The 27,767-nt window shown below is 47.3% G+C and overlaps 1 protein-coding gene across 1 annotated transcript in view; it reads left to right on the top strand.

The window, feature by feature from the left end:
* The first annotated feature begins 6,315 nt into the window (after positions 1-6,315).
* The window catches only part of UBE2Z (ubiquitin conjugating enzyme E2 Z), a 125,507-nt gene continuing 104,055 nt past the window's right edge, over positions 6,316-27,767 (top strand). Inside the window, exon 1 of the mRNA XM_069634580.1 lies at positions 6,316-6,808. Coding sequence (XP_069490681.1) covers positions 6,444-6,808 — 365 coding nt within the window. The 5' untranslated portion in view covers positions 6,316-6,443. The remainder of the gene's footprint in view (positions 6,809-27,767) is intronic.

Here is a 27,767-nt window from a genome sequence, read left to right as displayed (position 1 = left end):
ATTTCCGTATAAGAATAGCAGGGCTTGATGAACAGTGACGACTCTAAACGGTTTCCCGTATAGAAACAGATGAAAGTGCTTGCACGCCCATACGACAGCTAGACCCTCTTTTTCTGCTTGAAAGTATGCCTGCTCGGTCGTGGAGAGGCTCCTGCTGGCATATGCAACGATGTGCGTTTGAGAAGGGTCTCTTGGGTCCACTTGGGCTAGTATGGCTCGCAAGCCCACGGTCAGTTCAGTTTTTTTTCCGGCTTGGATCGTAGTAGGCCATGTTTTCTGCTTTCGCTACCCTTTCTCGGATGATCTCAAACGCCCTCTGGCAGTCATCGGTCCATTGAAAGGCCACATCTTGATGCGTCAACTGTCTCAGCGGCTCACTGACTGACGCAAAGTCTTTGATGTAACGGTTGCAGTAGCTGGCCAGGCCAAGGAATGAGCGCAATTCCGACACGTTTGCTGGGGCCGAGGTTTCATTTAGCGCTGCCACCTTCTCTGGTTCTGGTGTCATGCCCGTCTCTGGGAATACATGTCCAAAGAACTTCAGTGTGCTTTTGTGAAACTCGCATTTATCTCGGTTCAAGGTGAGGTTTGCATCATTCAGGGCTTTGTACACTTTCATCAGCATCTCATCGTGCTTATTTACATCGGTGCCGAAGACTAGTATGTCGTCACTATAGTTGTGTAAAAAAATAGGGCGCCTGGCCGAGTCCCGATTTACCCAGGTGGGTACATGTATAAGAAGAAAATAATCAGGATGAAAAGATCCTACAAGCCATAAAGTTGTTCTGTGTGTGTATGTTTATTTTACAATGACATAGAGCATTTTGTGTTGATTATACAATTTACTTTACAGTACTTTCGATAAGCACGAACGTTTTGAGAAAACAAACGGACAAGAGTGATTGTGAACATGGCGAACGACCGCGACTGCCCCGCCAGGAATAAGGAGTGCTCCAAGTGCGGACGCATTGGCCACGTGGCTCCGGCATGCATGTGGCGGGAGAAAACTGTTTCCCGTGTTGACGGTGACTGCACCTCAACTGACGATGATGAACTACAGGACAGACCCATGGTTGTCATGGTCAATGCCCCCCATGCCAGAAGAGAAAAGCCCCACTGCACCATTAAAGTGGACGGAATGGAAACGCGCGTCATGGCTGATTCGGGATCCGACCTCACCATTCTGCCCATCAACACGTACAAGGAGATGATGGGACAAGAAAAAGTGGAGATTAGATCAACCAGGCAAAAACCGACCATGTTTGGAGGGGCAACGGTCGACCTGTTGGGCTACATCAAGGCCCGGATCGATTTTAAAGGGAGGTCTACCACCACCAAAGTGTATTTTTCACCCAAAGGTCCAGCCGTGCTGGGGTGGGATGACCAACACAAACTCAGCATGAAACTAGATCCCAGCACTCCGGAACAGATGCTCATGATCTCATCAGGAGCAGCGCAAAACTACAAGGAGATCTTTCCAAACCTGTTTTCCGAGAATCCGGGAAAAGTCAAAAACTTTGTCCACAAGATTCGGCTGAAACCCAACACCACCCCAGTCAAGCACAAAGTAAGGGCAGTACCTGCCACCGCAAGACCAGCTTTGGACGCCCACCTGAGGAAGATGGTCGAAGAAGGAACCATTGAAACCGTGGAATCCTCAGAGTGGCTGAGTCCGGTAGTATTAGTAAAGAAAATGTCCAGCAACGACCTCAGGATCTGCATCGACCTGAGAAGCCTGAACTTGGAGGTGATCACGGATAGCTTCCCACTCCCCAGCATCAATGAGATTGTCCTCATGATGAAGGAGGCGGCCATTTTCTCGAAGCTGGACATGCGTGATGCCTATCACCAGATTCCTCTACACAAGTCCTCCCGCCCCTGACGGCGTTCATCACTCCTTTTGGCACCTTCCAATACACCCGCATGCCTTTCGGGTTATCGTCCGCAGCATCCGCATTCCAGAGGATGATGAACTCCCTGCTTAAAGGCCTCACCAATGTCTCATTCTTCCAGGATGACATCCTGGTGTACGCCAAAGACAACGAGACCCATGACAAGGCACTCAAGTCAGTCCTGAGCAGACTTCAGGAGGAAGGCATTCACCTACGCCATGAAAAGTGTGTCTTCGGGGTGAACAAGGTAGAATATCTTGGGTACTGCATCTCGAGTGATGGGGTAAGCCCCAAGAAGAACCTCATGGAGGCCATTACAGAAGCACCGGCGCCGATGTCCAAAGAGGAACTACGCCCATTCTTGGGCCTAGCCGAGTACTATGCCAAATTCGTCCCCAGGTTCTCTGAGACCACGTCTCCCATGAGGGAGCTCCTGAAGAAGGGGGCAGCGTACTCTTGGGGCCCAGAACAGGATGAGGCTTTCGGCGAAATCAAGAAAAGGATTCTACACGCGCCGTGTCTTAAACCATACAACCCTGAATGGGACACCTACATCACCACTGACGCCAGTGCATACGGTCTAGGCGCCACCTTGACCCAGAAGAAGGGCGACACTGAGAACATTGTGGTGTTTGCATCCAAGGCACTATCCTCATCCGAGAAGAATTACTCTACGGTAGAGAAAGAGATGTTGGCATGCGCCTGGGCCGTCGACTATTTCAGATCATACGTATGGGGGACAAGATTCAAGTTGATCACCGATCACAAACCCCTAATTCACATGTTGAGCCCGGGCGGCACCAAGACGGCCACCCCCAGACTGGCCAGGATCGCCGCAAAGCTCCAAGAGTACACATATGAGATACAACACATTGCGGGCTGGAAAAATGCACAAGCGGACTGCATGTCCAGGCTCCTGAACCAAAGCGCCCCCGGCACCACGTTCCTGGAAGACGAATGTGTTGTTGCTTCCATCGGCGACTTGAGGAACGTCGAGTACATGGAAATGAGCGAGCGCCACTGGCAGGAAGAGTTTGAGCAGGACTACGCCCTAAGGCACGTAAGCACCTGGGTTCGAAATGGATGGCCCAACGAGAGAGCGATCCCCGAAGGCCTTCGTCCCTACTGGAAGGTGAACGAGGAAATCACCGCCATGAACGGTCTCATTCTCAGAGGTGATCAAGTCATCCCACCCAGCGGAATCCGCAAAGTCATACTGTGCAGAGCACACTCGGGCCATTTAGGGTGCAACATGACCAGACGAAGGATACGCGACGCATACTGGTGGCCAGGCATGGACCAGGACGTACGGCAGATGGTCGATAGGTGCCATGAATGCTCAAACAGCGACAAGCGCCTAGCCGTGAGGCAAGCCCCCATGCTGCCCACCGAAGTCCCCAAAGGGGTGTGGCGAAAACTGGGGCTGGATTTCATAGGGCCGCTGGACAACATGCCCCCAGAGCACAGGTACGGGATAGTCATGATCGACTATTTTTCCAAATGGGTGGAAGCTGACCCATTCAGTCATTGAAACACTCACCACCATATTCCAGCGGGAGGGCCTACCCGAAGAACTTGTCACGGACAACGGAGTCCAGCTAGTCTCCAGAGAAATGGAAAAATTTCTCAAGCTCAACAACATCAAACAGCGAAAAGCAAGTCTATACCACCCACAGGCAAATGGCCTAGTCGAGCGCGCAAACCGCTTCATCAATGGGGCGCTACAACTGGCTCACGCCTCGGGCCTGGACCCATACAAGACAGTCAAAGAAGCCGTAGCGGCCCACCGTCTCACCCCCAACGCCGTCACAGGTGTTTCACCTTTCCATCTGCTGAGGGGGAGAAGGGCAGCATCCTCACTGGTACCACCATGGCTCCAGCAAGTGAGGGCCGACGAAGACGTTGACATGGATGACATAACGTGCCGCATGCAGCGCAACAAAGAAGCAATGAAAGCACAGGGGGATTTGCGCCAAGCCGCTCGACACACACAAGTCAACAAAGGGGATCTGGTGAAGATACGACTTCCCCACAAGGACACCTCCACTGGTTCCAGATAGAGCAGTCCCATAGAAGTCATGGAGAGAGGGGCAAACCACATCTGCACCAGCGATGGCAGGAGATGGAATCTAGAAAGGGTAGCCATGTACCGCAGGAAAGAAGACACTGTACACTCGCAAGGAGACACTGGAGGAGATCAAGTCTGCCAAGAGTCATACGAGAACCATCACCTCCCGAGTAGAGATACCATAGAGCCGCACCATCACAACGACTTCGCAATCCCCATTCCCCCAACAACACCCAGGGAATCACAGCAAAGAGCTGGACAAAGAGAACCTGAATCACCCTCACCCTCCCAAAGACACTTCATCGATCCAGCTCCATACCCCGATCCTGGCAGGCCCCAGAGAGAGAGGAAACCCAGGAAATATGCGGACTTCATCATGGAGTGACCACCCATCCTTTTTCCCAGCAAAGGAGGTGTGTGGGGACATCACATGATCGCGGGAGCGTGTTCTCGCGAGACGGGATCTCGTGAGCCCACGCTCCGCGGGAAAACGTTCCCGCTTCAAAGTTGGCGCTCGGCCAGCTGAAGCGGTCACACAGGAGCGCTGCTCCTGATTACAGGATAAGGCAGTGAGTGACAGAACTCACACCACAGCTTCTAGGGCGTAACACCACAGTCACAGGAGGCTTCATGGGGGCCCTAGAAGTCTACAGCGTGCCACCGGTGAGCACAACCTTTCTACAGTGAATCAACTGGGAAAGCACAGGCCTTGATCGCAATGAACTGTAAGTAAGCGCCTAGAATCACCAGGCCACCTTAGAGCCTTTTTCCCTGTTGTCAGTCAATACAGACTGTTAGAAACCCTACAGCGTCCTGTCATCTATTTAGGCCACAACAATATTATATAGCAAACCCGTGGGATGTTTGATCTCCACCACTCGTCATAAAAATTCAGATACACATAATCGTGGCTTCAAGCTCCGATAGCTGCACAGGAAAACGATAGTGTACCGCGCTAGCACGTTCTGTGAGCGAACCAAGCACAGGATAACTACCATGCGTCGCTTCCTTCTTCTTCTTCTTAATTAACGAACGCGTGGGCGGACCCACGCAGGCGCTTCCCCATCCTAAAGGATGATGTGCACCACCTACACCAATCAACACACAGGCCACACTTCCACACAACCACCCGCAACCCCACCGCAAACAACCACACCCCACCAATCCAACACCAGCCACTCGCAATCCCACCGCAAACAACCACACCCCACCAATCCACACCAACAGACACTACACCCCAAACTCACACCACCCCGGGAGCCGGGAGCCCGGAGACCGGCGCGCAGACCCGCGAGACCCCAGCCCGTACGCCTACACATGCGCTTCAGGCGAGGCACCGCGCGCTGCCGCCAACCCACCGCGACTAACCCAAGCGACACCCACACACGAACCTCCAGCCACAAACAACTACTACCCCAAAACAACACCTGCCACCTGCAACCCCACCGCAAACTACCACACCCCACCAATCCAACACCAGCCACCCGCAATCCCACCGCAAACAACCACACCCCACCAATTCACACCAACAGACACTACACCCCAAACTCACACCACCCGGGGAGCCCGGAGACCGGCGCGCAGACCCGCGAGACCCCAGCCCGTACGCCTACACATGCGCTTCAGGCGAGGCACCGCGCGCTGCCGCCAACCCACCGCGACTAATCCAAGCGACACCCACACACGAACCTCCAGCCACAAACAACCACTACCCCAAAACAACACCTGCCACCTGCAACCCTACCGCAAACTACCATACCCCACCAATCCAACACCAGCCACCCGCAATCCCACCGCAAACAACCACACCCCACCAATCCACACCAACAGACACTACACCCCAAACACACACCACCCAGGGAGCCCGGAGACCGGCGCGCAGACCCGCGAGACCCCAGCCCGTACGCCTACACATGCGCTTCAGGCGAGGCACCGCGCGCTGCCGCCAACCCACCGCGACTAACCCAAGCAACACCCACACTACCACACGCACCACTAGCCACCCTACCACAAACCACACCCAGCCAATCCACACCAACAGCCACCCGACCACAAACAAACGCCCCCCACCAACTCACTCCCCGACCCCAGCTCCGCTTCTCCCGGCACTACTAAACGCATCCGCCATCCGCGCAACACCCCTCAACAGCCCGACCACCGACCCGAAACACGCCGACCGCACTCCAACGTTCAAACCCCAAACCCCCGGGGGCCCGCACTCCGTCTGCCGCCTCCGAAACTCAAGGCCTCGAAGCGCCACGAACTGCGTGCGCCCCGCCCTCCACCATCAGTAGTGCCTCCTCGGCCCTGCCGCTCGCAGCGACTATGCGTCGCTTCCTACTCCGCCCCATGTTCCTACATTTTTCGATCTAGACGCTCTGTCCCCTCCAGACTCGCTGGTTGTTGACTTTCTGACGTCAAGCTCAGACAGTCTGCTTCCAAGCGAGTCTCGCTGGTCCGGAAGTAGCTGGTTCGGTGACGGAATGGCGGAGAGTCCCGGGGAGGACGCTGTTTTGGCTGCGCTGATGGCGGCGGGTGGCAGCGGCGGCGGAGCGCCCCCGGGGACAGGCGGCAGTGCGGGGGGCGCCACTTTCTTGCCTGCCGAACTGTGGGCAGCGGCTGGCTTCGGGGGCTCTCCAGGAGGCGTCACGCCTATCGCGACCATTGCACCCATGCCTCCTGTCGCGACTATCGCTCCCATGCCCCCGATAGGCACTATCTCTCCCCTAAGCGGTCTACAGTCGGCCGGTGCGGCCCTTCTTTCGCACTCCAGTTTCTGGGACCCAACGGTGAGCAGCGATTGGGACAACGAGAGGGCATCGGCGCAGTGTGTGCTGCGGATCAAGAGGTTAGTCCTTCCCACTAATGCCAGCCCAACTCAACTGTCAACCCTTCCCTCAGCCATATGTACCAAAGGTAGTGAAAGATCTCTGCAATGTGCTCAGCCGATTAAAAAGTGAATCATCTTAACTAATGGCACCCCGTCTTCGGTCATCTCATTCTCTGCTTCCCAGTGACATACTGATGGCTATTTACGTTGCGGAACAAGAGTTAGGCTAGCTGAACAGAACCACATTCGCCAAACATAATGAGTGGGGATTAGCCAGCGGTTATTGCGGTGGGGGTCCCGTGAAGCTGCTCAGTAATTCACACCCCACATCAACGGCGTCCGCACACTGTAATATATGCCAGCAATCTGTGCCCAGAAATATGTAGGAATCTCTGGGTTCTGTTGTAAGTCAGGCGGACCGCCTTCAATAATTACTGCGACGGGGTAGAGGCACATGGATTTAATGATATCATTATATGGGCTAAGTACTCGCAGAAGTGAATTTACTGCAGGGATTTGTAGGGAGACTCTGTGTGCCCCTTGAGGAAGGGCCAATGAACTTTACAGCCTCTTTAAAGCGTATTCAGATTGAGAGCAGGGCTATGTAGGTCAATGGACCTTACAGCCTCTTCAAGGCTTATTCACATTTCTCTGGTCTCATGGTCTGAAATATGTTCTACTTTATCCCCAAAACGTAGGTATTCTGACACACTTTCTGGAGCTTTCAAATACAACCAATGGCACATTTGATGTCAAGATCTTAAAGGGGAAGTGCGCTCAAGATTGTCCCATCGTTCGGGCATTTATTTTTAAGCATATTGTAATCGATCTTAAAACACTTTCCTATGCATGTTACCTTTAGTTTTACACACTTTTACACATGCGAAAACAATGGGTTGGGCGCAGCCATCTTGTGCTAATCTTATCCGTTGAGGCATTGCACTAACGTAGTGTGCCGTGGCAAGATTACAGATCGCCCGCCCTTGAAGCTGACATCACTATTCCAATTGATGTGCTCTACCTATTTTCAAGACGTTTGTGGCAGCGTAGCCAAATGCGCCCAGTCATCACCCATGCCATAACGTCAGTTAACGCAGAACAAGGAAGATAAACGCACACATCCTCTCACAGCACGTCCCAAATCGGATAGAAAAACAGAAATGAACAATATGTTTTTGCCATACAAGTTATAGCTAGCGAATATCGCAAATCTTCGAACGTTGTCTATAACTTCCTCATGATACGCTGATTACGCTCAACGGTCGATTAATCCCAGTACTCCAGTTCTTGTGTGTCCTTATGTTACACAAGCAAAACTTTCTAATGGCGCATGTGGTGTTCATTTCGTGAGAAGATATGGATTCTTTTGCACTTTCGAATCACAACGCTTTTGCTTCGGCATGTTGATACATCGGATATGACAGGTTGCTCCTTGTCGTGTGTACCAGCAAAGAGAAGATCGGTCCCGGACTGTCATCCCACTTAATGGTAATGCAATAAGCACAGTTTTTATGCTTATCCGCCAATGTTGATTGAAGAATCCATCCGATGGTAGCTGGAAACTATGGCATACGCAGAACGGTACAATATCTGTGTCGATAACAGACTAAAATATATTTTAGTAGCCGTTCTTTAATATATAAACATTTACTGTATGATTCAGCACCGTATGAAACCTAATCATAAACACAAACCACACATAATGAACACACACAACAATATGGTGGAGTATTTGAGACCACTACGTGCATGAAGGGTTAGCGTGGGAAGTAGGTATAGGTCCCAACGGGAAGAAGAACCAGGTGGATATGGAGAACCACAGACGGGTGGCATTATAACGGAACTGGGAAGATTATTGATAGAAAAGCGAACCAAGTTCCCTCCGAAAATGGTTCAGCCCCCAGCACTTCACCCCACACCTACTTTATGATGCACAAGGATGCAACAGTGACAGCACGCCCGGATATTTCATGGGACAAAGCGGTTTAGATATCACTAGCCTGCATACAGGTTGTGGTTGCGGGTCGTCGATGAATAATCGTCACAATATGCTCCAGCTAATGACCCATAATAATGCCAGTAAGCAATACTGCCCAATTCACTCCTCTTTAAACTATATACAAATAATAATTATTACTAGGCATATAAACCGCGAGTTATGCACTGTTTTTTTATAGCATGGTATAAATATAATTCAACCTAACGTATTGTGTACGTTATTTTTGTCAAATCGCCCATTTGGACGTTGGTGAATTGTTCAATATGCATACAGCACACATACAGTTTTTTAACCGCAAAAATATTATGTATAGTTGAACTTACATAATGTTAGGAAGTTACATTCTCTCGTTCTCACACAGAATAACCGCTCCGAACAACAGATTGCAGAAATTGAAACAATTTTCAAATGTCCACTTTCAATATAGTAAGCGATCATTTTTGAGGGTATTCGACACCTTGTGTTTTGGCTCAAGGCCAAATAAACAATAGCAGCTTGTTTTCAGTGATTGAAGCCAGAGACTGGTAGGTTTCGATTTTTTTGTGAAAGAATGCCACAGTAATAAAAAAGACCGGACAAGACTTGTCGGTGTGACTGAATTTATTTCTTCCATTCCCACAAGCATCAGCCCACAACCTGACCATCCCTCCATGGAGAGATGAGCCCAGCGGGCCCAAGTGGAATTTGAAATACAGCTGATAAACAAATTGTGGCACGATCATGTAAACTGTCTTACCGATCACTAGTGCGGGTTCAGACCCTCTATGTGATGTCATTACTGACACTGGGTCCTCTCAAAAGGCAACAACATTGATTCTAGAGTCCCAATGTTCTCGAACAGCAGACGCCTTTGCTGATATTTTTTGTATTCTGTACAATTAAACCTTGTTATCCCTGCAAGCTATCTCTTGGCTTATTTCCCTAGAGGGTTGTATTCATTCTGTTGTGAGTGTAAAAGGGGACAGCCTTCAATTGCACGCTGTCTACTATAATTCATGCATGTCCGTTCAGCCTGTCTATCGCACCTGAGGCAGCCCTCCCTACCTTCATGCGAGACAGGTGACATTGCATGCCCATACCAAATAAGTTGCATTCATGCTCCAACTAAGCCTTGTGCAAATTGGCTGTGCAAGTGCTTATTTATTTGTATTTGTATATGGTAAGCAATGAGGAGCATTAAACAATTTTTCAAAGTCAATCATTAACTTTCTAGTGCAGCCCTAAGAAGTGGGTAGCCTTGTGCTCAACATTGCAGTATTGCATGAGCGCATGATCGTGCCGTTGAAGCAAACAGCAGTTCTTCACACGAAGGCTGTAGCAAGCCAGGAAGGCGTCTGAGGCGATGAAGAATTGGTTTCCACAATTCGAGTAGCATGTCCCCTTGGTGGCAGATCAGTTTAAAAGGTGAGAATATTCAGGTAGCGCAGGCTAACCCAGCCAACATTGAATACCTTTTATGGGATATCTGTGTGTAAAAGGTATCGGTTCTGGCGGTCCGAAACCGTCAAGTGATGCAAGAGCTTGATCCATGTAGCCAACTGGAGCTATGGGATCGGTTTTCTTCTTTTTTTTTTATGTCTGCAAGGACATGCTTTTTACCCCTTCCAATGACCCTTTCATCGCACTTATTATCGACGGGATGCACCTCCACATTTTACATATATATTACACATATACCATATTGTAACAATTTATTGTGTCTGCTACGGGGAGGCTATTGGGACAGTTTTTCTGAAGCACAAGGGTTTAGTAAAAACATTCAACTGAGGCAGTGCAATACTCCTATCTTAGTATAATGCTGTACCACCTGAGTTTTTGTTAGCATAGACAGAGCAGCTTGGCTTGGAGAGGGGCGAGGAGGAGAGGGGGATAGAGGGAGGGAGAGAGATGTAGAATCGCTTAAAATGAAATTGCAAATCAAAAGGTACAAAGAAACACAGACCCACTATGCAATGTAAAAATAAATGGTCTATTTAAATAAGAGTAGGCCCGGTTAATCTTTGGAGGAAAGAAATACTATCGCATTATATATAACCACATTTATAAAAACACACTATGCTTGAAGGTACTCGGATCAAAGCATATATAACCTTATTTGGAATACCTAACAGCAGTTCTAGTAAATTCAAAACCACTAATTACTTTTTGATTACAGAGAACTCGGCAGAACTCTTTAAAATCTTCAAGGAGCTGGTGAATTGTGCTGCAGTCTCAGCCTCTCCTGTTCCCTCCCATCCCCTATGCACGGCTCTCGCCTTTCATTTAATCTCCAAAACCAAGGACATCCTGTCCACCCTTTCGTCCTCTGCTCCTTCCCCCCCACCATCAAGGACCACATTGACAACCTGGCTCCTGCCTTGGCCGACTTGCTTCAACTCTCCGCCTTCTGCAACTCATCCAGAACAGGACTGCAAGTCTTGTCCTTGTCGTCAAGCCGTATCTCTCCAGCCCTGACACTTTGTCACTGGCTCCCAGTGGCTGAAAGGATAAAGTTGAAGACCCTCTGCGTTGTCTACGAGGCCTTCTGGGGCCGGGGTCCTCTCTACCTCCAACCTTCTCTTCAGAAATATCTTCTTACTCAAGCTCTTCTCTCCTCCACCCCCAACTCCCTCAGGCTCAGTCGCTTCTCCAAGCAACAAGTTGTTGTTTGATCTTTTTTCGTCTGGGGCCTCCCTCTGGATCATTTCAGTGTTACCATGGATGATAGACCCTATCCGTTGTACTGTGACTCTCAGCAAGAAATCATAGTGTAATGAACTGGACAATACATTTTTCTGATCTAGTGATGCTCATATACTAGGCACAGAATGAACCTATAACTTTTATTCAGGATAAGTAATTCTAGGGTAGTTGGGCCTTGGGGTGTAATATTCAATTACAGTTGCTTTTCGGTTCACAGACTAGGGGAAGCAGTAACCCCAACTTATTATAGGATAACACAGTTCCACTCAAGGTAAGTGAAACTGATACTGTAAGCAACTGAAAAGGCAAGTGTCACCTGACTTTTTGTGTCTGTCTAAAACAGACCATGCAAAGCAAAACCCAGTGTTGCACTGAATGAATGACCCAAAGTTATGTCGGCAAAACCTAAGGCAGACTTCATCTGCACAGGCTAACAGCATGTCACGGTAAGCAAAACCCAGTCATACAATTATCCTTAAAGGAATAATAAACTGAAACCAAAATTACTTTTGTGGAAGAGACACAACCAATTGACAGGTGAGCAAAATAACCTTATGTATACTTTAGAGAATAGCATAACATTTCAAAGGTAACTAAACTTTTATATACTTTGCAGAAAGGTAGGAGCATGATTTCTTGTGATGTGAGGACAGTTTGAATCCTCTAGTGAAGACTTGGTGTGCCTTTCACATCAGTTGAAGTGTTCAACAAATTACTCCCACCTGCCATTAATGGTAAGTTTGTCAGTGTAACTTAAACGTTACATTTAATTAAAATGAGAATGGGGATACTAACTATCACCAAAATGGATCAAAAGATACTTTCTACCCTTCGCGAACTGTAGTTCTGTCCAGGTTAGCCAGCGAAGTTAAAAGTGGAGCACCTGGGGCTACCTAGTAACAACAGGCACTTGTTGCTTAAAAGTTGCCAAAGAGGATACATTTGAAAAGACAATATGGACGCTATGGAGAGCCCAATAAATCACACCTTCAAAAGAATGAAATATTCTTGTTAGTGTGTAAAAAGGTGTCCACTCGGAGGTGTACGAAAAAATAATACACCAGTAAAGCAAAAAGTTATGGGGTTGACACAGGTCAGGCGATTTTTATCATTACTATGAAAATCTTACCTACCATAGGCGATCAACGCCAGTGCCATGCATGTGTGGATGTGGTTTGGGTCTAGCAGAGGGTTTGACTGACACCAAGCCTCAGTGTACCTTGACTGATGCCAAATCTCCATTTGCATATCACTATTTCTGCCACCATACGTTTTATAGCATTGAAATTGCGAGTGTAATAGCATTCGATTCTTTCTGTACAATGTCCAAACATTGGGAACATATCGAAAATGTTATTGTGAGCAGATTATCAAGACAGCTACAAATCATTTGAATCTGGAAGTCGACCTTTCAAAAAGTTCCGCTTTAGGTGGACAGGGCTCATTTGCAATGTTTTGTGGCACTGTATGTGTCCTAGGAACAAAATTGGAATCGATTACGAGTATGCATGGCCAACGCAGTCAATGTCAGATCTTTCACAAATTCTAATTCAATTTCCTTGTATATTGGCTTGGCCACCTATTGTTTTCCTTGTTTTGTAAGGGCCATGAGGTAACAAAGCATCCCGAAGGTTCCTGCAGTTTTCGATTTGTTCCCTCCCAACGTCCTCGTTGTGCGCAAGTACAGCGTGTCTTGTTCTGGCCTCCATACCATCTATGCCGAAATGCAACCTTTTGGGCCTGTACTTTAGGCTTATATTTTGGCACCCTTCCAAATCTCTGGTATGACAAAATTCTGAGAGTCCCTTCAGGTCTCTTGAAAGCATTTTATCGTACACAATGTTCTCAAGTGCTTTGTCTGGAGGGGAACATGGCACCAACCACTTCTTCTTGCGTTCCTGATCTTTCGATAAAGGTCCATTTGCACATTTGTGGAAATGTCGTTTTTGTGTCCATGAGTGTACGTTGGAACAACGGTGAATCAATGATCGCCATTTTTCAAATAGAATTTCTACAGATCCATCACAGGTTTTGGAGCTCCACCAAAGATGGTTGCTGATAGACTGACACCATTTTAAAATATTTTCCAAACCCTTTTTTACCAGCAGCTGTAATTTTTTTGACTAATTTGGCAATGTGCCATGCATCTAATTGATGCCGAATGTGTGGACGGCTCTCGCATGGCCTTGGCTATTGAAACGTGCCTGTCGGTGGCTATCGGATCTATTTGCATTCCCCTGGATTCCAGATGTTCAGATTTGATAAAACCATGTTTCTCCATGGCCACAGAGGATGTACATTCAGACATCTGCACGATCACCAAACTCGCAATTTAAAAAAAAAATGTTTTACTTTCCATGTCTAGAAAGTGATATGCGCAGTACTTTGCGGAAAGTCCGGGACTGTCCGCCAGCTAGCCTGAAACGTTTTCCAGAGAATGTACTGTCCATTGACATCTGTTAGATTTTTTTTTTTTTTTTATCCAGGCTTGACTAATAGCAGGGAATAAGAATTCCCTTTGACATTTGTAGTACTGGGTTTTAGCGAGGAACTCCACTTCCACAAATTGACAGAAACTGGAAATCATACCAAAAGTCGACCAGCTGAAAAGTAAAGCTGCTGAACATAGATTTCCCGCAGGCACTTTGCATCGGGTGAGCTGACCATGAACATGTATTATGCAGGTGGACACAGCTGACATGGATTTTCAGGTTAGTGCCTTGTAATACACGAGATACATTCACCAGTGGCTCCCTGCATATGTTCACTCTTAATGTATGGACACATTTCAGCATTTGTACGATCTCCAGCAGGCAGCTGTTGAATGCAATGTATTTTTGCTCCTTTAATAGCCAATCGTCTGGCATAAATGTGTTTTGTGACTTGGCTGTGGTGGACAATTCGAAGTCCCCATCTTGAGCAAATTCCTCAGTCAATTGCGTTGAAGCATCAGCCTCTGTGATATTTGCACATGAATTGGAGAAACTGTAACAGTGAATGTTTCTTGGGTGAAACATTTTTTAGAGGGTGTAGATTGTGTCAAGGGGTCTGCGAGCAATTGCAATGCATCTTTGTCTTCTATTTCATCTTGTCGAGTTGGCACATAGTAGCAATAGTCCATGGGCATTTTGTACGGTTTGCAGGTGAGATTACATTCATTTTCCGGCCACTGGCCCTGTGCATCACAAGTCTGATTATTGACTGGACCACGCTGCGCCTCCATAATAGTTGATCCATTGTTAAATCTGTTTGGCAAGCGACCTCTCTGGTTTCATTTGTTGTCTGAGTCTTTATACTTCTCTTCCTTCTGGGCCTCTAACAGATGTGTAGAAAAACATGCTCAGTGTATAGCACACATACAGCAGATACCATTTTCAAACTAAAAATCTAATATGAATAAAACATCTGCTTAAAAACCTCCAAAACAAACTTGTTTGTTCTTTGCCCTTGTTTTTCTTAATTTGCTTCAAATTCGTGGCCTTCTCTTTGCACACCGCACCAAGCTGAAAGTGTTTTTTAATAAGGTTTAAATAAAGCAAATTTAATTTGCACGCACACAAACATATGTACATATCTATAAACAGAACCAACTTGAGGTACTTGAAAACATTATAAAAATGTATTCTAAATGTAATGTGATGCCCAATTGTATTCAATATTAGGTTATGTATAACTCTGGTTCATGTGCCTCCACACCATGGGTACATTCCTTGAATAGAATAATCATTAAATAAAATGTCAAACTGGACATTAACATCTTTCATTGCACAGAGCACTTACACACACAGTAGCATGAAATGATTATAAACCAAATACTATAAGATTTGTATTAGCAACACAAGTCGGAACATTCGTATGAACATACCCCAAACAGTCTGTGATTTGGTCATAATGTACATTTCAGATTTCACCTGATGATAATGATTTGTTATTTATATAGCGCCTTAATCCAAAGAGCTTTAGGTGACGCATGTAATTGATCAAAGATCACTGTGCAAAACATGCTGATTGTAATGTCGCCTTCAAAAGTAGTTTGCTTTGCAAGGTTTGTTTTTTAATCTATTCTGCATTAGGGAGGAAGTGTAACATTTGAAGTGCAAGGTTACATGTATTTCAGTATCAAATGATATCCTTTGTAGGATTTACTTTCATTCTTGCAAGGGAACTGTAAGTACGCATACTTCATACTCTGGACCTGTTGCAAAGGAGGAAGTGGTTGTAGTCTAAGTTCCAGCATCCCCTATAACACAGAAAACGTCGAAATGGAACTTAAACAATGAAATGCAGACGATGGTACATACAGAGACACAACCATACATTCAATTTTTTTGAAATTCCAAGCATAACCCATTCTCATAAAGGACCAGTACAATATTACTTAACGGGCGAGTGAGCTTGAAGTTGACTCCGGAAAAGTACTTCATGCAGAATCCTGCTCCTTCATTTACAGTACATTGTCAGAAAATAGTACGAAGGGGGGGGTGGGGCGGAGTTAGTACTAGACATGTGGGCAGATCCGACACTATAAAATTTCCCTTTGCGCTTGTCGGTAGGGCTCACCATTGGGATACTAGACATGTCTGTGGTTTTCGTCACTTGTGAGGATCTGTGCTTCCATCAGTGTGCTCTACGTAAAAAAGGATATGTCAAGCAACAGATTTCGAAAACATTATGCAACTTTTAAAGGGCATTATGGGATCTTTACTAATGGTCACAATTCATTGATTTATTAGAAGCTCTGGAAAGCGGGGACAGATGTAGTAAAGTAAACCATTTTAAAATTCAATAGAATCTGGATGCTATGGAAACTTGAGTAAGACACATTTTAAGTAAATGTACACCGAAAGCTCTAACCCGTTCATGAAGTTACCTTTTCAATCGAGAGATCATAGAGAATGCTTATTTATGCGGACCATAATCCTACATAACAAATTCATCGTCCAGTACTGACCTGAGCCAGTGTGTGCCAAAATTGAGTTGGAATTGCATTTGGAAGCAATTTATGAAGAATTCTGTGTCGCTGCTTTTTTGTGTACTTTGATTGTTCGTACATATCGTGGGTAAAGTGCAGGCTGCAGAGGCGGAAAGACAGCCTGTCCTCTACTTTACTTTCAATCTCATCCACTGGAAAACCTTATAATCCATCTTCTTATTAAATCAATATCCTTCGGTGTGCAGGACTGTGCCCTGAGTTTTGGCATGGCCCACAGAAGGGCAACCGATAACGATACATGAAGGCATTCTTGAAAAGTCTGTAAGATCTGTATAAAAAATATAAATAATTACAACAAATACTGTACATGTGATTGAAGGAATTATAACACAGCTTTGTCGGCAAAGTTTGTTTTACTTAAAACCTGTGTAACCTAGTCGAATGAACACAGCGAAAACTTTCTTACAGAATTGATTGATATACCGCAGACGTGTTACTTGTCCGTTGACAGATGTGGACACCTTGCTCACTATTCTTAGAGGCACAGCTCCACCCTACTGATGAGATCCAACCAGACCGAAACACGTGTCTGAAGTTGCTGTTGGTACTCTTGTTCAGAGGAGAATTGCCTAGCATTTCGGTGCTGCACTGACCCCAGGGTAGGACAAAGACTGATATGTTTTGGATATTTCTCCTCTGTGAAAGATAGTGAGCTAAAGACTCTGGGTAAGTCTCTCGTAACCAGGACTGTCTGGCAGAGGGACTCCTAGGACACCCCCTTGTTAATTTACCCAGTATGTCCAGACATAACCCTTGTGGGTTCCAGTGTACAGTGCTGCATACACTGATGACAAAGTACCTCCTCTGTAAAAACCTGCAGTTGTGTGCGAGTATAGAGCATTGGAATGTCACCCAAACAGTATAGTAGACTTGCTAAGCGGTGTATGCGTTTTCCAATTGAAAGCAGAACTGCCATGTTGAGCAGTGCTGTTACACGAAACATACACACTGAAAGTGGTTAGATCAAATATAGCACACATGGCTTTTGTCCCAACGCGGCTTGTTCTTATTTGACAAAATTGTGCCCTATTGCGCAAATGCATTTTATCTTATTCACGTCTAAATATATTGCCTACATTTGAATATGTAGAAGGATAGTTGTCTGTGTAGCTTCAGTTGAAACCATGGGGCACATTCTCACTTTATGTCCGATCCTGTATGACAGATATAGTAAGGGATATCTGAATTTTGTTGGCTCCGAGGCCGGTTGGGTGGCGTATCAGTTTTGGAGCACAGAATACTCTGCCAAAAGTCTTGTTATCGCTGCTGCGCGTTATATCTAGAGGGAAGCCTGTATTGTAATTGGCAAGGCCTAAACAAATTAAGCCAGACTTATTATTTATTCTAGTTATATATATTGAAATTGTTTTAGATATGTAACTGTTTTGATTGTGTATTGTTATATTATGCTTTCCTTTCCTTGCAGTGCTGAGTTTTGTATCGAGCCAAAATGCACTTAATAAAAAATCGTTAGTAGTTCCGGCTCTATCCTATTAAGGTACAGCAGCTCTCAGCAAAGGAGCAGTAATAAAGTACTAGACAAGTAGCCCTACCCCTAAAGTGAACGTGCTGTCCCACTAAATAAAATTCCTTTCAATATCGGTTTAGTGCAGAAGCTGGGGTAAGGGGCAGGAGGTCCGTGCAGAAGGGAACATTCCCAGTGGGGTGGGAGTATTAGTCACTGTGGCATCACTAGAATTATTGCAAAATGTGCCATGCGCGCCAGCGACATGGGAGGCATTAGTGGAACAGATTCCACAATCCTGCTTTTTGAAACCAGTAAAGATGTAGCAAATTGCTGTTGCTCATTTAGGTGCGAGAGTGCTTAAGAAATGGGCTGCAAATGTTTGCTGCTGCCCCCAAATCGGAGTTGACTTTCGCATCACTGTGGGCACATAAAGGCTCTAGGGCAGCAGTGCTACACCCACAAGACCCACCCCCAAAAGGCTTGCCCAAGAGGGCCCACCATGACATGTTCATTTCACACAAAAAAAACACGTGTACATGTTTTATCACCATTTATTATGAGGCGGATGTATTTGTTAGATCAAGTTTAAAAACGAACTTGAATTTTAAAGGCCTGCTTATGGTCCAAAAATCCCCATGTGAAGTATAGAAGCAAACACATTAATGCAATTTCGTGCAGTTTACCATTGAGCTTTTTTTTTTGTTGTTGTATTTTTAGTAATTGTAATAAAGTGCATGCTTTTTTCCTCCTTGTAATTTAAAAAATATATATTTCATCAATGAGGTGCTGACGTCCCAGTGACGTTGTATCCATTAATATGGCCTTTGCTGCCTTGCTAAGAATCTATTCAAGGCTTAATTTGGGAGCAAGGGCCCATTCTTCACTGGGCAGCAAGAGCAAGTCTATCTACTGTATAGAAAACAGAATGTGAGAAAAATTGTATGACTGACTTCAGCATATATTCGCTCTGAAACTATTCACGCTAGAGTCCAGCCTAACCTCAACTGAAGTTCGCTGGTATGATGCACACAGTTAAGTTATTTTAATAGGCTGAGAGGTGGGGATGGAACAGGTCTTGGGGAAGGGATGTGGAGAGAGAGGAATGGGAGAGGCTATGGAGAAAGATCCCAAAGCTAGCAAAAGCATCCCAATTACAAGAGGGCTGGTATAAGATACTGTTTGGCTGGCACTGCACACCGGCCCGTCTCCATAGGATTTACCCAGAAACCTCGGAGCATGTTGGAGGGGGTGTGGGATGGAAGGCACGGCAGAGCATATCTGGTGGAGATGCCCCAAAATGGACCCCTTCTGGAAAGAGGTGCAAAAAGCGCAGGAACAGTCCTAGGGTACGGGGGGAAACAGTCCACCGGAGCAAATCTTACTTGGAATCAGGGGAGATGCTGGGAAGGGGGAACCTAGGACCCGCGAAAAAGCAAGAATAATCTTCACGTTCGCAACTATGACGGTAATAGCGCAAAGATGGAAAAGCTCAGAGATACCCACGACACATGACTGGCTACGGAACATTTGGGAGGTCGTGGCTCTTGAATGGGCAACGTATGCTATGCAGGAAACACTTCAAACCTTCAAGCGAGTGGGGAGAAACTCTGGCTTTCCTCAGAGATGACTTCCCAATAGGGTGGTGTCCCCAGTGTCTAAGACTATTGGACCTACAGTGAACTTTGGCGGTGGTACTGGATTGAGGTCAAGGTGAAATCTGTCTCTGGGGGTGGGTGGGTGGGAGGGAGGGTGGGGTTGTTGTGGGGGTGGGGGGTTTCGGTGTCCAATGTGGTTGTATGTTGCCAAAATTAAAATCAATAAAGTTTTTAAAAAAATAGGCTGAGAGGTGGTAGTGTCCTTAATGAATCCTGCTGAAAAAAATGAAAATATTTTGAGGCAACAACTTCCACCGGAAGCCTTGTGGCTTCATTTCTCACCTTATTGGTACTGACCCATGTGGTGGCTCTCTGGCCTTGATTTTGAAACAAAACCGCAATGGACAAAGGATGATGAGAAGCAGAGCAGAATTTGTAGCACGCATTAGTACCATTTCTTGTCTTCCACCAGATCAACCTACATGGGGTTGCTGGACTAAACAAATGCCACATCAGGAGTTGGTTGGCAGGTTTTTTTTTCCTGGAGCTACCAGTGCGGGAAACTGATTGTGCAGGCTCCCAGAGTCTGCATCTTTAAGTACGTGCACCACACTAGTCTCCAAGTTATAACATTTTCACTCTGGCTGGGACGGGCATTGGTGTCAAGGGATGGGCCTTCTCGTTGACAGGTGTTGCATGCCCATCTGCCGCTCGTAGCCCCTGCCTACAATATCGACTGCACAATCACCATTTTGGAACGTCCAAGCAAGGGCAGAGGTCCGCTGCAGCGCTCAGTAACTGTTCCTGCAACAGTCTCTAGATGTGTGGTTGAGCAATTCAAGTAAACTATTAGTTCACTGTCCATGACCATCAATTGCCAGTCATGCCTTTCTGGTGTGGTCGAAAGATCAAGCTGTAGCTGTCCCCCACCAACATCTGATATCTTACTCGCCATTCTGCTTCCCTTGACCGTCCTCCTGGTGAGAGCTGGATGCACCTAACTGAACCTCTGGGGACCTGCATCCCACAGTGGAAGACTGATCAAGTGTTCAGTCCTGCTGGAACACCAAACCCGTTTCTGTAGCAGCAGACAAGCAGGGCTTTACTGGCATGACTTGCAAGCACCGTTTTTATTTTTTTGGAAAATTACTGCATTTTGATTATAACACCAAACAGTATTAACATGGTTTAATCCTAACATTGATGCCATGCTTCCCTCCCTCCCTCACATGCCATGGATTTCCACACCAAACTGTCAAAAAATAATTTGGAATTTTGTTTGTTTTTTGTGTGTTTGGTTTATTTAGTTAAAAACCTTTACAAATGATTTTTCAAACAATTTACATGTTAAAATCTGGTTACAATTACATTCTTGTATGTCCAGCAAAAACTTCCAGCGTTCGCATTGACTTTCTAACTTCCAGAAAAATATACCAAATAAAAAGGGACCGTGTACATGCAATCCTTCATAGAGTAGCATAATTATCTATAAAAGTCGTGTGTACCACACCAGAAGAATCCAGAACAGTATTGAATGACATTTTCAATTGGACAATTGGGTTCTTACCGCTACTGTAATGGAATATCATTACATTCTTGAGCTAAAATGATAATAAGACATATAGGGCAATTATATACCCATTCGTCCCACCGTAAACTTCACCCTCTTTGAACATTACAATTGCATACCTGACTGCTCTTCGTTGAGATTAACCTCTATAAATTTCCAATAGAGCGATTTAGTTTAAGAATTAAGGTTTGACTATATACTTCAGCGTTTCCAGAGGGATTCCCTTGCAATGTAGGATTTATTTGCAAGAAAGCGCTCAAAAATCCGTGTGCAAGGTTCTTCGAAAGATGTACAAAATATTACAAGATGTTTCAAAGGATGCGTTATCTACACAAAATCGACATATTCCTGAACCCATAGGTATATTATTGCCATACCAACTTTTCGTTCTGAAAGCCGCTAAAAATTGGTTCAATCTGAAGCTCATGTAGATTTTTCTAGCTTTTGCAGACGTAACCTGAATGACATATATTTTTGCCTAGTCTCCCATTTGCTCCGGATTAAATTATATTCCTCGTAAGAGGAGTATGTACCCATTTTGTCTATCCACCCAGTCATCTAGGGCCCATTCGCAAAGACTTCCTTCATAAAAGCCCAGCTCACCCGGTCAAACGCCTTGTCAGCATCAAGAGATGGTAGAAGCACCCTCTTCTGTCGTTTGAGCTCATAACATGGAGCGTTTTATGCATACTGTACGCTCCTTACCTATTCACCACAAATCCCACCTGGTCCGTAAGTATTAGCCGGGGGAGGTGCGTCTGCAGACGCGCTGCCATGATTCTGGCAAAAATCTTGGCGTCAACATTAGGGAGGGAAATGGGCCTAAATGAGGCACAGTCAGCCGGGTCCTTCCCTGGCTTCAGTATGACGGCTATCAAAGATTGGAACCGTGTCCTTCCCACCAATCTGATTAAACAACTTGGCCAAAGGTTTCGCCAATGGGGATTGATATTGCTTATAGAAATTGTTCGTGAAGCCACCCCCCCCCCTGACCCTTCCCCACCTTCAACCTCTTAATGGCTTCTAGCACCACCTCCCCCTCCAAGGCATCCCTTTCCGATCCCATAAGCTTGGGGAGGTTGTGTTCAGCCAGATACTGCTGTATGTCTTCCACAGATTTCTCAGCTGGTCTGGCATATAGTTCTTTGTAGAAACGTGCAAAGCATCCTGCTATATCACTCCCATCCCCCCCCTCCCCACATCCCTTCTGGGCCTGCCCTCCCCTATCCCAGACTCCCACAACCCTCCTTTCCATTCTACAACCCCTAACCCTATTAGCCAGGAGGGTCCTTACCACGTTCCCCCCCACCCCCCACTTTCCTAGTACCTCTTTCAGTTGTACCTCATTCTCTTAACCACCTCCACAATTAAGGCTGTATGCAACTCTTGTCCCTCATATCACTCAGTAGTGCCTCCCTGTCTAGGTATCTCTGTTTCAACTGTAGGCGCATTGCTCTCAGCTCCTCCCGCAGCCTACTTTCGATCAGTGCCCTTTCACGCTTCCTGCGGGCTCCTTCTGCAATAAGCAGACCCCGGAATGTAGCCTTGGGTGCTTCCCACACTGTCGCCATACCCGTCTCCCCATTGTCGTTAGTCTCTAAGTAGGACCGCACCTCCTTCCCCAAAAATTCCCAATACCTGGTCTCTCAACAATGTGTCATTACATCTCCACCTGTAACTTCGCTGGGTCTTTGGCAGCCGACAGGTCGCCATCACCAGTTTGTGGTCTGACCATGTAATAGCTTCCACCTTCGGGACACCAACCTCACCCTCTTGCTCCATTGGAATCAGTAAGAGGTCAATCCTTGTGTATGACTGATGCGGGGGGAGAAGGTGTAGCCTCCAGCTCCCAGCCATGTCCTGCGCCACACATCCACCCAAAAGTGACCCTGTGGAAAATCCCTGAAAGCAAGGTTATCTTTCGTCGCCTCTCGGCTCCAGGCCCTTTGCTGACCATCAGTCAAGCTGGGGGGGGGGGGGGGGTCAGTATCAAATTAAAATCCCCTCCTAGCAGCATTGCTCCCTCTGCCCATGCATCCATCACCTTTTAACACCTGACGTAGGAACCCCACCTGGCTGACATTGGGCATATACAGGGTGGCAAGCATGGAGTGTACCCTCGACACCCATAAATCTCCCCCCCCCAAAAAAAACCCTCCTAGTCTCAATCTCCTCCAGCTGGAATGATTTGCCCAACAATATACAGACCTCCTTCTATCTTCAAGGACCTATGAGAGGCCCAGAAGATCACCTCTCTCTTTATCCGCGATTCCACCCCTTGTCGGTAATGCGTTTCTTGCAGGAAGAGAACCATCAGCTTGTTTGAGAAAAACATGCTACTGGTGAGCAATCGTTTATTTTGAGAATTCAACCCCCTACCAACCACTGCTTCAACCATTACCCCTCTTCACCTTTCGCCCATTACTCCCCCCCCCCCCCCCCCCATGTCCAACTAGGCCCATGACTCCCCCCCCCCCCCCCCCCCATGTATGAAATCCGTAGCGTACTCTGCCCCTCCTTTTGATTGAGGCGTCCATCCCCACCTCCCAGTCATGCTGGGGGGGTCCAGCGAACCACCATCAGTGCTAAAATGGGCCCCATAATCACTCCTCGTGTCACCACCACCCCCCCCTCCCCCCCAGGCTCTGTACCTTCTACCCACAGGAGATTCTATGTCACATCAATTCAGAACTTAGGCAACGTGAACAGCTGGACACCCTCCCACCAGCAAAGAGCAACTCAACATTGGTTCCCTTATTTTTTTTTCAAACGACTTTCAAAGTCTCTCGGCACTCCAGGGCATCCGTGTGTAAATGGCCAACATAGGTCTACGCCTTGCCCCCCCAGGAGTCCCCACTCCGTGGAAGGGGAGTGTTCAGCTTCTGAGGCCTGCGGTCTCCTTTCCCCTTACGCTTTCCTTGCGTCGTCTGGACCTCTGGGTCCCAGAGTAGGGTCCGGCTCTTGCCCACCATGCTCCGTCCTCCGTGATCTTCTGGATGTCTTCCTCTGCCACCAGATGGTTCCTCTCCCCCCTCCCATTCAAACACCAATGAGAATGGGTAGCCACAACAGTCCAAAGATCCTGAGGTTATTCCTTCTCGCACGGTTTTCGAGGTCATCCACCTTGTGGCGCAGCTCCTCCCGTAGTTCCATTTCCACGAAGCGGGCCTCCATCTGTTTCCAAGAGCCCCGTGGACGTTTGGTTAGCCTCAGCCCCTTCCATTCTATCTTCCAGCGCGGAGACCTTAACAGACAGGTCGGGCAGTCTAACCCCTGTGTCAGTCCTCATCCCCCTAATCTCCTCCAGGATGGTCTGTATGTCAAGACTTTATGGAGCCTAACTCTGCAGGCGCTGAAGATGCACTCTCAGCCTCCATTGTAGTAACCTCAGGGTGAACTGAAATTTCACCAGGGCCCCTTTCCAACTCCTAGGACGTCCGCACCTCCTTATCCTCCAAGGATAACCGGTATGATACTACCAGTCTCCAAGTGCCCCCCAGATCTTGCCGTCCTAGGCAGTGTACCAACTCAGTCGGGGTGATCAGGAGGCACTGGTCTCGCCTTGGATGCTCCGTGGCCCAGGAGGGACTGTCCCCTGGTTTTTCCCCCAATTAAGGCGTCTTCACCCAGCAGGTTCCTTGCCCCCTGGGCGTTTTTGCTTTTGCTTGGCCACGTGAGGAGAACACTAACAAGTTATAGGACTTAAGACAGGCAAGAAATTGCACATAGACTAATAGTTCTACTAAAAAATTAAAATGACTCGTTATAGGCCCCAATATATGTATATATGAACTTAGCATACATGAATGGAAGATAAGGGGAGCTATGAGAGAGCATGTTGGAGGCGGGGGCTAGAGGAGTAAGGAAACTGTATGCCAGTCACACCCAGGTCTGGACAGAGCCGCAACAGGGGAGACTAAAAATTCAGGATAGAGACGCACACTAACCAACCCTACTAACAATTTCCCTTTCTGCATACACCTCTCAAACACCAAACACAACCTACACCTACAGCACAACAAACCGCTTCACTACATTACAACAACAAAACAAAAACACATAGCCTTGCACAACAGTACACGACGACTACCGGCTGAGGCCGCCAACAGTACATCACTGCTCTCTTGCACTTTTCCTGCTTCCTCCCACTAACTCAACCTCCCCTCTTTCAGAGCCACCAGAGCGCCAAGGGACCACTCCGGTGGTGATAGTGCGCGGTACAAATGTCCTTTAACATTAACATACATAAACAAACATACACTTATCTATATAGAAATATAGATATAAATTGCTTCACCGTTAGCAAAGACACCTTAATCTTGGCCACTACGACACTGCTTAGTCCCTGAGCAGATAGGCAAAAAGATCACACGTGCTAAGTGGGTCTGAGGCGGAGCGTCCTCCCTCTCAGCAAGACTGCATCACCTGGAGGTCCAAGTTCTAACTAACTTTGCCACAGAATGCCCTCTTCTTTATGGGGGCATATCCCCGCCCTTGGCCGAAGACCAGATCACAAGTGGAAGGGGCAGAGAGGGAAAACCAGTCAGGAGTTGAAAAACCCAGCGTCCCTCTCCTCGCATTCATTCCCAGAACCCCTTATCATACATCTGCAGGACGCTCCGACTAACTTCCTGTATTCATCCTTCAGTGCACAATACCATAACTATTCTCCACAGTAAGTCTACTCGGCAACAATAGTTAAGTAGTTACGTGACCTTGCTCTGATTTTGCTACTGAAATGCTTGTTTGTTCTGCGGGTCCAGCGGAGACGCAGGCTTTTATTACTGTGATGGGAGAGTGTCCAATATGGCTGCGCACCACGCCATGTTATTCTAGCTCGCACTTCTCACAAGCATTACACCGGGTTAATGACTGTCCATCAATTACTGTGTCCATCCAGCCCCAGCTCCCCCCCTGCCCCAACCCCCCCCCCACCCTGCGGACAGCACACGTGTTAAAGGTGATCTCCCATCCCATCTTAAAAGTTTACTCCAGTCCTTTTCTTATTTCTGGAAATGGAGGGACTGGGTGTCCACTGCAAGGGGCTTTTATCTTCCTCCTCTACAAGGTCATCTGTGTCTCCCAACGGCCTGTCTCCCACTATCTGCCTTGTCAGCTGTGGTAGTTCACCCTGTCCACCTCTCCATGTGCCTTGGGTCTGCTTCCCCGTTGCTCCTACGGGGTGGTGCCCCCAAAAGCCTTCCCTTCGAGCAAAAGCCTTCCCTTCCAGATTAAGTGTGTAGGGGGGGTGTCGCCAGCTTTTCTAAAGTCTCTGTTAGCCTTGCATCTGGTCCTCCCGGGGTTCCACTCCGCTCTCATCCGCACGTTGTGGGTTACTTGGCTTCAGATCCACCTCGCCCCCCCCTATGGACCCGGGGCCTATTCTGCCTCCTCACCTGTAGCATGTTACTCGGCAGCCTTGCCCTCGGGTCGCTGCAGTTGTATCTCCACACTAGAGGGAACGTCTAGGTAGGCGCGTTCCCGCGTCTGCCTTATCTATGGATCGTTGCCCCGGTAGGAGGAGGGAGCTGGGGGGGCGGGGGGGTTGCCGCCTCTTCCCACTTGCTGCTGGCCCGACCCACCACAAAGGCTGAGACTTGTTTCTCAGCTGGGCAAGGGTATCTGGGCTTTCACTCCCTCCGGGTCTGGGACCCTGCCGCTTCTGTGTCTAGTGCGAGGCGCGGCCGGCGGGGGGGTGGGTGGGGGGGCCGGGCCGGTGGGGGGGGGCCGGGAGGCAGGGGGGGGCCGGATGAGTGCATGTTCCGACGTATGATTCACAGCTGCACAGGAGCGTAGGGGGACCACTGAGCATGTTAACTGCACATTATTACCCAGGCTGGGGACGGAGCAATGCAGTCAGGCAGCCATCTTGCCTGGGCCCCCTGGTGGCTTCCGGCAAGCACCTTTTTAAACCATGTGCTCCCTATCCACCTGGTGAGGGTGTATGCTTACTGAAGGCCAATAAAACCCATCTGATGAAGCGGGAGAGGATCATCTCCCTTACCAGCAAGAGATAAATGTGCATCCTGAGCCTGGCCACAGCTTTCATGCTCCATAGCAATACAATGGAGGATGTATATGCAAATCTCATGAGCATTCTGGATTAGGGCTGATTAACTTCAGCAGTACTAGCCCCATTTTCTGGCATCCTGTCAAGAAAACCATGTATGATTGCCAGAAAGATATAATTTCACTTGGTGGGCATTTATGGTAATTTTGACACCCTTGAATAAGTCATGTCATCCTACTAAGTCACAATAAACAGGATTTCAAAAAGAGTGCAACAGTCTATATTAACTCGTGTCCACCAGCCATCTACACAAGCCTAGTCCCAAGGTTTAAGAGGTTGTCCTCAGCCAAACAGTCCTCTCCTGTATTTGTTAGTTCGTTCAATAACTTGGTTCGGCCATAAGGCCATCGAGGTACATGAAAACACATGGCATAAAAAAAAAAACATTCAAAGATTTAACAAATGGGTCGCAGAGTAAATTACAGACGATGCATCTTCCCACCAAGGGGAATCAGTTGTATTTTAACCCAAAGTCTGCAGTCGCAGTACCAGGATCGACCAACTTTCGCCAGTCTTTTCTTTTGCCCATATTCTGCTATAGCTCCTCCGCAGCCGTCTCCTCAATGGCAGCACATTTGCCTCAGATAACACAGGATTGAG

This window comes from Ambystoma mexicanum, chromosome 13 (assembly GCF_040938575.1).
Source record: "Ambystoma mexicanum isolate Mex_15411 chromosome 13, UKY_AmexF1_1, whole genome shotgun sequence".
NCBI lineage: Eukaryota > Metazoa > Chordata > Amphibia > Caudata > Ambystomatidae > Ambystoma > Ambystoma mexicanum.
Note: the sequence above shows the minus strand (reverse complement) of the source record. Positions and strands in the feature narration are given on the sequence as shown.